The sequence below is a fragment of the Diplotaxodon limnothrissa genome, linkage group LG16, assembly GCF_057381915.1.
Source record: "Diplotaxodon limnothrissa isolate DT_005_m linkage group LG16, D_limnothrissa_male_GT1.1, whole genome shotgun sequence".
NCBI classification, from domain to species: domain Eukaryota; kingdom Metazoa; phylum Chordata; class Actinopteri; order Cichliformes; family Cichlidae; genus Diplotaxodon; species Diplotaxodon limnothrissa.
In genome coordinates this window covers 29,722,182-29,736,340 of record NC_140611.1, presented here as the reverse complement: position 1 = coordinate 29,736,340, position 14,159 = coordinate 29,722,182, and the positions used below count along the sequence as shown (strand labels likewise).

The window sequence follows — 14,159 nt, the reverse complement described above, 5'->3', positions numbered from 1 at the left end:
ACTTTTTAATCTTGTGACAAAGAAATCTGTGTTTCGTTTACTTTAGCAAATCCTAAAGGCTGGAATTTGCTTTTAGTTCATTATAATAAGAGAAGAAAACAACCGGGGGGATTAGATTGTTGTTTTGCTTAAGTTCCTGCAGTAGAGTAGTGGGGGCTGTACATGAGGTTACCCAGTAGCCGGTAAAGACTAGCTGTGAGCTCCTCATTATTTTCTTTTGCAAATTAATTGCATTCTGTTACACCCAAAAGAGAGAATTATTCAGGACTGATACAAGTTTTTGTATGCTTTGCTAGTACAAGCCTCTAAGAAATTTTAGAAAGGTCAGCGTATATGCTAATCCAGATCGGTGACATGGGACTGCATGTTTTATATCACAAGCACCTTTAATCTTGAGTGAGGTTTTTGCAGATGTGTGCTCTCAAGCTGTAGTTTGGACTTACACGTGTCAGAATAGGTATCACGCAATGCGCTGGTGCAGAGTGTGAACCAAATTCGTTCCTACACAGAAGGTGGCAGACACTCCAGTGTCTGAGAAATGCAAGAATACCTTACACGATACAGAATTTCATGTTAACAAATGACAACATCATTTTTCCCGTTAATTTGATAGGTGTATTCTGTTGCCGCAATATTACCATACATCACTTTGGCTCACAGTGAGATTCCAGTCTCCATCTGCCAAATCCCCTCCTCCTTTCAAGTAATCATGGGCTATACATGGCTGTTTAATATTCATAATCATGTGTCACTTTGACATTTTCAAAAGGTTCCCAATCTGAGTCTCTGATGGCATCCTGTACAGGCTATGCATAACAATCTTCTCCTCTGTCATCAATAATTGTAGCTATCCTCAGAGAAGTCACACAGGGGTTGGTGTGTTGAGATGAATACAGGGCTGCTTTATTACTGTAGAGTTTTATTTAAACGGAAAAGCCTAAAGTGGATGTGGAAAGGCTTTTTTAATCCTGAAGACAGTGTGTTTAGGTTCACTGCAAAACACAACTTCAGATAATTCTGCATTCGTCAAAAAACACAGATAACTTTACAGCAGCAGCAGCCTGTGTGAGGTGCCACATGACCACACGGTGGGCGGCAGGTCTGTGCTGTAGCAGACGGGACAACTTCCCTTCTTAACAACATGTAGCTCACATTCCTGGGATTCCTACTCCGAGCTCCCTTTACATAGGGGACCTACCTATGTTTTTAAAAGCTTAAACTACCAATCAGCCTGTATGTGCTTGCTGCATTACCCATAAAAATTAATGTAATCTCACTAGCCACAGATGTTAGGTTTTGAATATCTGCCATTTTCCTGCTCATTTTATTTTATTTTTTTCAGCTGAGGCCTCGGAGAAAAATATAAGTGCAGGGTGATGCAAGGAGCTGTCAGGAATTCAAAAGGAGAAATTTCATCCTATATCTGACAGAAATGGAAATGGACTATCCCTGCAGTGACAAGGAACGCTTACATTTTGTATATAAGTGTGATCTTGTGATTATTTCTTCTGTTAGAACACATTTTATAAATGTTAAATATGGTAAATACAATGAATATTAAAGTTTAGATAAAAACCAGTGCCTCTTAAATCCCATTTCACTGTATGCCGTCTTTTTATTCCCCTACAAACCACACCATTGAATAGCAATTCAGACTCTGGCCATTTTTATTTCCTTTTGAATGACCTTTAAGGTTGCATAAAGACATCTCGAAGGCTAGCTCCTACAAGATGAGAGCAGGATTATTGATAGAGATGGTAAAAAATGTGTTATTCTGCTTGTTAAAAGGTGAATTGTTTGGGGGTTTTTTTTGATGGTTTAATTTTTTTTATTTTTTTACTGCTTTCTGGAGGACTTAAAACAACCTTGTCCTCACACGACAGGAGAAAGTCCTGGGATTGAACATAAAATAAAGTACAAAATAATGGCTTACAATTAACTCACAGCTGCTCTGTAGTTATGCGGTTTTACAGCATGCCTCGGGGCAGTACATATAGACCCTTGAAATAACTAAAGCTGTAATTAAGGTTGCGACGTTTTCCCTGTTTTTACCCAACCCAGACATCAGGAATACCCAAGTTCTAACGTGGGCAGCAATATTGCTGAGAAAATGTTGCTTATTTCTGTGAGATTAAAACAGTCTTCTTCGTATTAGAAATGTGATTTCTACACGTTCAATCCTCTGCTTGTAGCGACCAGTAGCCATTACTGGTCTGGGACCTGCGCTGCTGACAGCAAACGCATTCTTCTGCTGACACCTAAAGGACAAAAAGGATTCTGTTCCTGCATTGCCAACCATGTTATATCACAGCAATCCAGACAACAAAAGGACAAAATGTCATATTTAAACATCCTTTATTTAAAAAAAACAAAAACAAATAAAATTACAATTCACAGCTTATTGGTAATTACAGCACACATTTGGATGTGATGAACTTTAAATTGAAAAGTATTGCTTTGGTTTTACAAGTACCCACGTGCACTGAACACTAAACCAACAGGTTCAATCAGCAATGGAAAATTTTAAAGAAAAAAAATGTTTTATTTTAAATAATTTGCTTGATCCAAAGTGAATTTTGTTTCTGTTTGAAAGCAAAAGGACAAAGCAGATACTTGATTCCGTCACAAAATAATACAATAGAAACTGGAGTGTAAATAAAGCTTAAAAAAAAAAAAAAGTTTAAAAATAGAGTGTCTATAAAATATTTATAGATGCACAGAAAATGTCATGGAAGCCTCTGTTAGCGCTGAAGTGTTTAGAAGATGCATAATTTAGGAGATATGACAGATTGAATAAATTATGGACAAAATACTTAAGAGACTGCGCTCGGCGATGACGGATGTGATAATTAATCTGCCCGCTCCTTTAATTTTGGGCTTCTCGCGTCTGCAGAAGGCAAAGACGACGCAGATCACCACAATAACTTCATATTGTAATCTCAGCACTTTCAGCAATCTTTCACAGATTATATTTTCAATTATGCACATTATTAGCATCGTACTCTTCAAAGGATTGAGACGAACATTCATACAAGCTGGTGCACCGTAATGGTAAAAAGAAAGACTCATCTTGAAAAAAGACGCGTCAAGGAAAAATAAAATGTTCACATGGCAGACAATACAGAAAACACCTTTCAGGACCACCAAAGTGGATGTAGTGTTTCCAACATATACATCAAATCCAATTACAGTTAAATAACAGGACTTGCCTTGATTTTATGTATTTCCAAGTAAACCGGATGATGAAAAGTGTCTAGTGTCAGAGAAAATACATTAAAAGGTCTTGTCATAAGAAATTACAGTGTATTTACTTCGTATCAAACAGAAAGAATGAGTCACGTACAGTATTTTTGATATACACACTGCTTTCGAATGAAAAGTCCTCCATCAGACATATTCAGCTGTGTTATCTGTAATATTGCACATTATAATATACTCAATGACATTATGGTGTCCAGTACCGCTACCTCCACCAGAAAAGACCCCCATTGGGCAGCGTTACAACTGGGAGAAAGCAGCCATTTGTGTAACTGAGCACACCGCATGGGAGGACAATGATGCCAACCAGTGACTTACAATATCTTAACAACACAGTTGAAATTCTTTAAAAAAAGCAAAACAAAAACAGTTTCTTTTGGAGTTCTCAGACTGCCTACACCTGGTGAAATGTCTTCATACATTCTTTATTTCAGCTGTTACTAAACTAATTCAATTCTAATTTAAAAAGTACCGTACATTTCAAAAGGGACTCTTGAAAAATCTGAGCAATCGCTACAAGCATTTAATAATGAGCCCTCGCCCTCATCTACTGCCTCATGCAAGCAAGTTTTCTTGGAAAACTTACAAGTAGACAACCTCTGAATAACTTAAAAACACAATGCTGGCCTACATAAAAATAAAGGTTTGTATCTATTATATAAAAGTTCCAGCAGCAATTTCTCAGAAGCTCCATTCCCTGCTTTGAGGCACATGTGCAGCCTGTGGATAGCTGGTGGTCTGACATTTCTGCGATAACCACCGCTGTATCAGGCTTCATGCACAGTGAAAGGTAACACCTCCCATTTATCCAAAGCGTTATTGATTTTATTCATAAATCTAAAAAAATATATAGATGTACAATACCTCGTGGAGTCATTTTTGTCAAGGCACATATGCAAATATGCACTTTTGATATTTACTGATTTGAGTATTTACCAAAGTGCAACACTTCAGTGCCCCCTTGTGAAGGGACACATAGGTTACCAGTAAAAAAAAAAAAAAAAAAAAAAAAATAGACAGCTCCGCTTTAAAATACCTTTGATATCGACATTAAATTAAAGGACATTCCCACTGAAAAAGCAACAACATACTAAAAGTTTTTGCAACTTGTTTTGGTTCGTTTAGTTGAGCAGCTGCAGCCAGTACATCAGCTCAATCATGCCTGTTGTATTCAAAATAGTCAAAAGCACAAGCATTACATCCAAGTGTTGCGAACCAAAATCAAGGTTATAAATCCCACTGAATGCATTGGACGTCTGAATCATAACAATCAAGTCAATACTGCAAAGTTTCTGCCCTCTAGTGGTCAAAGCCTGCTTGACGCAATCATTAAAACTATGTGAAAAGGTTTTATTGGGAGTGTACTGCACTTATATATATCCAAACTGCCCTTAATGCACACAGGAAGACAGAGACAATCACTTGTGTTACCTGACTTGGTGACTAAAAGTCACCTACACCCCTAAGCAGGAGTTGTACTTGGTAAAAAGTTTAAGCGATGGGTGGTGGCACAACGGTTGCCCTCTTCACCCTAAATTCAAGCCTCGAGACTTTTTTAGCGAACGTGCAGGAGCACAGGTTTCACTGCTATTTTTAAGTGCTGTTTCCATGCTCTTGCTCAAAAAGCAGCATGGCAAGTTGGGAGCGAGAACCGATGCTCTCCAAGTTGCTCTGAACACATCTGTGATAGATGTCCTCACTGAGTCTTGGGTTGCAGACTTCATAAAGGTATTGCTGGCGTAACGCTGGCTCTATTGCCCTGAATACGTGCAGACCTGAATACTTTACGAACATTTCGTAGATATCCATGTTCTCTAGAATCTCCTCGTTTTCTTGGACGTCCGCCACCATCCGACTGCGCGTCGTCATGTAGTCCGAGTTGTAGAAGCACGTTTCATCAAACGACCTGCGGTCAAAAAGGCCCGCGTCCTTGACCAGATCAAGTGTGTCTGGATGTGGCTGGTTGTGATAAGCCACGTCGGGGTTGTACTCCTGAAAATGAATGGGGAAGAATACTTGCCAATTGTTAATGGCATTCATGCGACAGCGATTCAGAAACTCCGAATTGATGTTTGTGTTGACTTCAGCCAGGAAGAAGAGCGTGTCGACGGGGTGCTTCTTTGAGATGATGTCCATGAATTTGATCTGGGATGGCGTTTCCGTCTTAACACTGATCCACGGGATTTTAACTGCAGGGTATTTGCGTTCATAAACGGTTATCTGAGACTTCACGCTGGCAAATATATCATTCTGGCTAACTTGTTGGGCCTCCACTGGGTCATAAATAAACAAGAAGGTTAGGATTGCATTTTCGCTGGTCTCAAAGGCATTCGAGGCAAAGACTTCAAGAAAGTGATCGACGTAGCTCCGGTCCTGCAGAGTAAGCGGTATAATAATGTGGACCCTTGTAGCTTCAGTGACATATGGCATGGGAATGATCTCTATCTGGCTCAAAGGTCGCACCAGATGAACCCTCTTTGTGATGGAGCGGCTGTGACCTTTCTGATTAACAGCCTCCAGCTGAAGGTCTAAGGTGTACTCCATCCCCCTAATGGGGTCAAAGCGTCTGTAGCCATTAATCAGTTGCTGCTTCTTTAAGTGTATAATGGGCATGTACTTCTTGTTCAGCTCTCCTATGGCGGTGTCAATGACATCCGCCACGTCCATGCGGTCAATGCCGCGCAACTCGCACTTGGGTGAGCCATCAATGCACGAATAAATCTCCTCCTCTGTGAAGTATTCCCATTTCAGAACTTCAAACCGAGACTTTGGTTCAAAAGGAGGATTGATCCCCACTGGCCACTGGGCGCTTCGATTCCCCTCAAAAGCAACAACACTCACATTCTTTATTTCTGCCTGTGGAAACACAATAAGTGTTAAAATAGACACATTTAACCCAGCTCGTACTACACTGAAATTGTGGTATTTTTGTGCCAACAATGGAGGCGAGCAGGCAGGTTTTTATTTGTGACTGATCCATGGGTGATTTGCGACACTTGAAAATCAGCTTACCTGCAGCTTAGCAATCTCATCATAAGTCTTCTGGAGTTCAATCTCAGTGAAGAATCTGTGCAGGCGGTACATCTGCTCCGGGTCAGACACTGGATGGACGGTCAGGGCTTTCTTAAACTCTTCACTCTGTTCTTTGCTTGGATCAGAGTTTTTTGCCAACTCATAATGGTGGTAGTGAAGTCCCTGAAAGGAATCACACAGGTCCTTTCATGAGGTGCGACGACACAAACACGCCTATTGTTATTCCAAGCTGTCAGCTGTTATGCAGCGCTGCTTTCATTCAAACAAACATTACATGCCATCCAGGCAGCATCTTGTGCTCGTCTCTGCTGCAAGGCTGACCATAATTGCACAGTGAACTGTAGACAGATTCTTTTTTTTTTTTTGTTTAAATAAAACAAGACGGTTTATAACTGGAGATTTTTACAGTTAGACTTTTGGTCATTTTTAGGGATGTGTTTATTTTGGGCACTCTTAACGGTGTCTCTCACTTTAGTAACAGGCTTGAAGGAGGAGAAAAAAAAAGGAGGAAACTAACAGAAGTGACTGACACAGGCGGCAGAATCCCACTTACAGACATGGTCACTTAAGCTGAAAACAAAGTAACCACCTAAGGAGCTTGAGTGATTAAAAAAAGTGAACCCAATCTGATCAAGCTATTAAAAGAACAAAGAACAGAGACAATGCTTAACTGAGCAGTGAAGCAATTCTGTTGGAAATGTTTGCCAACTTACACCCTGTAGCTGAAGACTTAGTGAAGCCTAATTGTCACCAGTGTTCTCTTTCTTAGCAGAAAAAAAAATGCCTGGGTCTGTGTTCAAGCTATTTTCTTTAGCCATTTGAGGCCTTTTAGCTTGCCTCTGTTTCTCCCCTTATCTTGGGGGTGTGGGAGTGTGAGGGGACTCTGGTGGAGCTATTCTGGCTCAGGGCACTTAAGATAGCCAAGTTATTCACTCTCAGCTATGGTACAAGATGGTTTCCTGCTTTGGGGGAAGGCCAAGTAAGGGTAAATAGAAGCTAAAAAGATTTTTACATGTATGGAAAATAATACAAACAAAACCAAAACTTTAGTATGGGTGAAGCAGACTTCCTGAATGACACAACCAATCGCCTAAAGGGTGGTCAGACAGAGCTTGTTTGACCTTAAATGTTAATGACATTACAGGCGCAGAGCATGTTGACCCACAGGGGATTTTCACGCCATTGAATCTAAGCTGAACTGTGAGCTGTGCTTTCTTTGCCTGTTTGCTTATTCCACAGTGCTGCTGGAGATGCAAAAAATGCAAGGCTAAAGGGTATTAGCAAACCACTCTGTAACACAAATACCATCTCTGTACTTGCATGGTAATTACAGTTTTATATAGCTAGCTGTCCATCAGCTTTAAGTGCTTTCCCAGAGGCAAAGCATGATTTGTACTGTGAGGGCTAAACTAATAAAAAACTAAAAAGTTTTTTAAAATAACTGCTATGACCTATCACATGGCTGTTCTGAATGAAAGACTTTGTGCAAGTCTTCTTTATGGTTTGATACACAAATAAATGCACTATTAAAAAGGTGTTTGGTCTTTCAAAGACTGTATAAAAGTTTCTGTGTCCCAAACGTAGATTTAAGTGCTTTAAACCTGCATTACTTCGGAAAGCCAGCAGACAGCGACTTTTCTGGCTGTCAGTATGTCCTATTGCATAGAAGTCTATAGGGTCATAGGATTCTAAATCCACTTCTCAACCTACCTCATATTCGCCAACGCAGTTTATGCTGGTGTAATCAATGATGCATCGTCCAAGCCACTCATCAGGCCGGGCGCTCAGGATGTCGTTCCTACAATTTTCCAGGAAGGGCTGGAGTCGTAGCAGCAAGCTACGTGACAGCAGGTACCCAAACCCTCCATAGCAGTACCTCCCTTCCATCGCCCCACCTATGAACTCCTCAGGCCTGCCCATGTAAAGTTCTCGATCCATACTCAAGTGCTCCACCAGTGCTTTGATCCGGTCGGCTTCAGTGTAGGCGTCATCTTGGACAAAGTAGAACCAGTCGTATTCATTGATGTAATGGTCGAAAATGTATTTGATGGTCTGGAACATGTTCCATATCAGCCTCTCGTCTCCATGAGAAACCACAAACATGCCGTGAGGGATTTTGCGGCTGCGCGAACCAGTAAAGAAGATCACAGCATCCAGATGATGGCTGATGGTTCGATTCACAGCTACACCTAAGGTGTTAATGGTGTTTTTGGAGGTCATGACCCCGACGAACAGACGCTCCCGCATCCCCAACTCCGTGCTGATGTACTTGGCCCTGAAAGAGATGTCAAACGGTGACTGAGTCGATGCTGCTTTGAATGAAAACTGCCAACAAAAGAACTAATGATCTAAATAGATCTTATATCATAATATATTATTTCGCATATGTAAAGTACTGTGTAATGACTCTTTGGGAATCACCTTGTTGTTCTTTTTAAATAAATTTAACTAAACAAATTTGGTGTCTAAAGATATAATTTAAAATTGGTTATGCGCCAAGTTGTCTGTTATGTGCAGGCACAAGACTGGTTTTGGTGTCTTTTATTCTTGAATGAATGAATGAATGAATGAATGAATGAAAGAATGCCATAGGTCAGTGTCAAGTGGCTTAACAAACAAAAATAACATTGCTCTGAAAAATGCTCAAGTACGAAGATCAGATTAACTGCTCGTTAATTCACATTCAATGTTCAAATGAAACATTTAAAAGACCTTCAGAACGCCTTGAGAACTATTGCTCAAAATCAGTTAAAAAAAATGTCAAGAATGTCAGACTCCTTTGAAGTAAAGCAAACTATTGAGGTGTGGCTCAAAAACTGTTGTAGAGTCTTGTAATTTATTGTTCAGCTCATTAAACATCTAGAAATTATTAAATCATTAGAGAAAACAAGGACTAAACAGACATGATGTAGTGACCTATAGTGGTGGATTGTAAGTAGGGCTGAACGATTATGGAAAATAATCTAATTGCGATTTTTTGCCCCAATATTGCGATTGCGATGCGATATGCGATTATTTTTTAAGGTATTTGTCTTCTGTATTATTAAACAAAGACAAGCAATACATCATATAGTATGGCCAATACTATATTACATTAATTTTAAACTGTTCTTTCCTGGAAGACAGACCTCTGTTATGATGACATGAGGTGATGCATGAATTGATGACTGACATTTTTATTTAACTTCTTCAATCACAACAGTATATTTGAACATACACAATAGTTTATTTTTAGCTTACAAACATCTGAGCATAAAGTGCTGACAAGGAACCCTGGTGTAAACATTAAAATGAAAGTCAGTACAATGTGCAGATTGCAGAAATATACATAAAAAAAATCAGTGGCTTTACCACACTCAGTTTTTCGACATCTGTGAACTACTAGACAGTCATTCAATTAAAAAATAATATTAAATAAATAAAACTAATAAATAAAAAATACACACATCTTACTGATCTCTGCAGTCAGTAACATTACACATAAAGTGCAAACATAATAGCAATTGTATAAACACACACACAAACACGCCTTTAAAGTTTAAAGGCGTGAAATTGGACGGTCTAGCCTTCTGATTAGCGTCACCGCTGTCTCGGTGGAGTTTAATAAACTCGGCCGTCTGCTTCTTGCTATCTAAAATATAACCAGACACTGGTGTAAATTCTCGACTGTCTCATACTTCTGTTTAATAAGTTTTCTGTTTGACGTTTAGTCAGCTGTGTGAAAACCAAGGAGGAACCCACCCCGGGGATTAATAAAGTTTTATTTTATCTAATCTAATAACTTTAATCTCAGCCAAACCGATTTACTCACGAACAAACAAAACACTGAAAAAAGCCCAACAATAACATTTTTAGGTTGTCTAAGTGACTTATATATTACGTTTAACCCGAGCAGCGAAACTCCGCGGTGATCTGAAAATGATGTGCCGGGAGTTGTGCCGTTCTCGGCCGCATCAGTAACCCTCGAGCTCCCGGCTAGCTGTCGAGCTGGTGGGTAGCAGACGCCTCTGAAAACGTCGAAGCACTTTTGCAAATATGGGATATCTTGATAAACCGAGCAGATATTTGATGTTTACACAACTACTTTCTCGCCTGAAAATATGTTAAAAGTTTATTTTGTGACCCAGAAAGATTAGTATGAGTAATTTTAAAACTTAGTAGCGGCCGCCATTGCTGGAAACTGGAGTTTGGCTGGGCCGCGCTATGAATTCTGGGATATGGTAGTAATTTGGACAGCCTTCGGCGCGTCGCTGTGACGTAATCGGTCTACAAATGCGGCCTCAGGAGGATGCAGCCCATGAATTGTATAATATAATCGCAGTATAATCGCAGCCTTTGCGGTTAGAAAATTGCACTTGATCATGTCGCGATATTATCGCAAATGTGATATATCGTTCAGCCCTAATTGTAAGTCTCAAAAGAGAATCACACTGGACTGCCTGATGACTTTACAGCATTTCTGACTAATTTTTTTTTTCCTTCCCCTTTCAAATCTGCAAGAAGATCCTCTAAACATCAGTGTCCAGTCAGGCTTTCGCAATATTTCCATCTTAACAGAAAACACCAAAACAGAGTTTGTTGATTAGATGATTTAAATATCTTGACACACAAGTAACAACTAATGTTCTTCGGAAAAGTAAACATGTAAGAACTTGCATTGTGTTTCATCATTTACCACAACGCCAAACTGATTTTCATTTCCTTGTTATGCTCCACATAGCATTAATAATGGCCTGTTGTTAGAGCTGCAACTGTTGGTCAATAGATCACTCAAGACAGTGGAACAAATTTTAAACAACATTTTTCCCCCAAGAGAATTTGCAGTTGTTCTCTTCACATGTGTGGTCCCACATTAAATATTTGCATTTTGAACTCTCGGTTGGACAAACAGTATATGTGAGAACATCTACATGAGCTCTGGATATCGGTGACCTGGGCCTGTACCGTGAAGCGAGTTCAAAATCCCCAGGGTATCTTTCTGTTATCTGGACTAATTTAACATAACACTGGTGATTGAGATAAGCAGTCACACAAAGCTGGTTATCAACTCACTAAGTTAACCCAGAGTTTCCTAATCTAGATATCAGCGTGTTCACATGAAAAAAGGGTTTTTTGGCAACATCTGACCTGTCACACTGATTATTTTACTGGAAGCTGATTTTGCAAAGAAAGAGTAAACTATGATATTAGGAAAATATGAATAGCTTACACAGATATAATGGAATGAACAGCTGCTGCAGTGTGAGAGGAAAAGGACCGTGCAGTAGTTTAGTGTTATAAGTGATACATGATTTCATTAAATGTTTTGGTCCGTGAGACTGGAAGAGACCTACTATATTAACAAAGTTAAGCCTGTTTAAAGACAGAAAGAAAAGCTTGCAACAATACAAGTTGTGTGAGTTAACAGACTATATCATTAAGGATGAGGTATAAACGAGTATTCCATTAAATGAATGTTTAAATTTGCATAGGACAGTTTTGGTTTTTATTCTTTCAGCTCCAGCTTGATGATGGATAACAGTAAAGAATTGATACAAAGAACTGATTTAAAATGTAGGTTTTGTCTAAATGCAATTGATAGAGAGCGCACAAGTACAAACAGGTTTCCCGATTTTGGTATTCATGTTTGCAGAACAACAAAACTGTTGTAAAATCGTTTGCACCCAACAGAGAAAACATGGCAAGGACAACTGAACCTAGAAGTTTTCTTACTGACTCTTCGGGAAAACAAAGTCAAACTGGAGCCATTAAAAACAAACTTTATAACTTTATACCCTCCTGTTATCAAGGTTAGTTATCTTCCAAGAAGGCTGGCGCTATTTTCAGAAAACCTGATTGGTCAGGAGGTGGCGACTTTGTACTTGCTGATCTTTAATGTGCAAGGTTCACAGCTTAAGTTACCATAGCAATGAACCTTGGTAAAAAGTGAACCACCTTAATAGTACAGACCAACCTGGGTTAACACCAAAGTTACCTTGATAAGTCAAAATCCTGCTTGGTAGTACAGTCCTCAGGAGTCTCACACCCTACTCTACATTATAAGACAGTGGTTCACATCTTAATTGGCTCAAGTTTACAAAAGTTAGGATGCAACTGAAAACTGAGGATTACCAGACGGAACAGAGTCTGTAATAACAATGGCTATAAAAGACAGTATCAACCTGATCTGGGAAAGCCTACTTCCTTTAGCCCCACATTTAGCTTCATTGGGATTAGGGTTAGGCATAATTCATAAGAACAATTATAAGATGCACCACCCTTTACTGAACAAACCAACGTTTGGCATAAGCTGCCTCTGAAACCTCGGCAATTGCACGTTTTCATCTGTAGCCTCAGCAGAACTTCTTTACGAGGAAAGACCCTTTCTTGGAATTGAACTGAAATTCAGCCACTGTGGGTGCAGAGGCCAGCACTTAAATAAGGTCTTTACTCAGAGAGGGGAAAAAAAATGCAAGTTTGGAGGCATACTGTAGCACAGAAAAAAAAACTAGCTCTACTCTGGCCAGGGTTACACTGGAAAACAGCAGAGGAAGTGGTGCAGACTTCACGTTGTTAGAAGGAAACAGGCTCTGAATCAGCTGTGGCTACCACTGGCTGTCTTATTAGCTTCAATGATGAGGATACTCAATTATAATCGTATAGCTACATGAGAATTAGTGACTGAATGTGTAAAAAAAAAAAAAAAAAAAGTCTTTGAATGCAATTTTCTCAGCTCCCTCACTAATTAACACTCTTTGCAAACTCCTGTAATCACATTTCTCCATTGAAGTAACTGTTAAACCTGCAATTTCAGCAGCTTTTCTGCCTCTTAATCATGTTTGGTGCGCATCTACAGATGTGCACGTCTCTTGTGAGGCATCTTGTCCTCACTTTACTTGAGCCTGTAAACTTGCGCCAACCAAACCTAGATCTTTGTCTCCACTTATGGGACACAGGAACAATGGTGTGCACAGAAAGTAGGACACCTGGCCACGTTACCCGCGCAGGCGTTATGATGTGAAGTCACACAATGAGTGATTTCAACATCATCATAATCATGACCATCAGAGACCAGTCATCATTAGAGGGGATGATCTACACAGCGGCCTGCTGTGCTGTAGTGTATAGCAACGTGCTGTCAGGCTGTGCTCTCCCAGTCAAAGTGAACCAACAAACACAAGTTACCTGAAAACTTTCTTTGGGGCGCTCGGCTGGATCTGTTTGTACGGGACTATTCTTGGTTGAAAATCCTCTTCGGACGTCACATCGTTGACAGCAGAAATAGAGTTGGGCTTTCGGGCTCCTTTGAGCAGTCCATCCTTACCTAAAGACACAGCCTCCCCTTCCTTACTGTCCGGAGAACACGCGTCTTCCGACCAGCTCACGCTCAGTAAACTCAGCGTGAAGCCTAAAGAAATACCGATCACCACCGGGCCGAGCGACCGCAGCACAGAAATTAACAACGAAAATCTCATCTTGAGCGTCGGATCTCTCTGTCCGGCAGTCCCGCTTCGGTCGCTTTCAAGGCGTCCAAACAGGCCTCTGGACTGGGACAGCTCGACTCTTCATCGAAGTGGAGCATCCAGAGACAACTTGAGGAAAAGATGCAGCTTCTTCCTTTAATTTTACGCAGGACTCTTACGTGTCAGTCTAGCTCATGCTTGGCTCCGCCCCCTCCTGCTTGGCGTGTCACAGGCGGGACTACTTGCACATTTATGTGTGTGTGTGCGTGCTGAGCGGGGCGGAGGGATATTGGCCAATCGTATTTATCGATTCGTGTTTTGGGACACGGATTTACCCCGCTTGTTTTAGTGTCTCTGAACACAATTTTAATCTCCGTGCCCATGAGCGCCTAATAGATATTTTCCACTTCAAAATAATGACACCCA

At 40.2% G+C, this 14,159-nt stretch overlaps 1 protein-coding gene across 1 annotated transcript; it reads right to left on the bottom strand.

Annotated features, from left to right (window-relative positions):
• Nucleotides 1-4,284: 4,284 nt before the first annotated feature.
• LOC146616443 (chondroitin polymerizing factor, non-catalytic subunit-like) lies at nucleotides 4,285-13,893 on the bottom strand. The gene is made up of 4 exons (XM_085374038.1): nucleotides 13,456-13,893; nucleotides 8,002-8,566; nucleotides 6,271-6,453; nucleotides 4,285-6,114 (listed from the first exon to the last, which is right to left on the bottom strand). Exons 1-4 carry the CDS (start codon nucleotides 13,743-13,745, stop codon nucleotides 4,852-4,854), a joined length of 2,301 nt encoding a protein of 766 aa, XP_085230164.1. The 5' UTR covers nucleotides 13,746-13,893; the 3' UTR covers nucleotides 4,285-4,851.
• Between the last annotated feature and the right edge of the window lie 266 nt (nucleotides 13,894-14,159).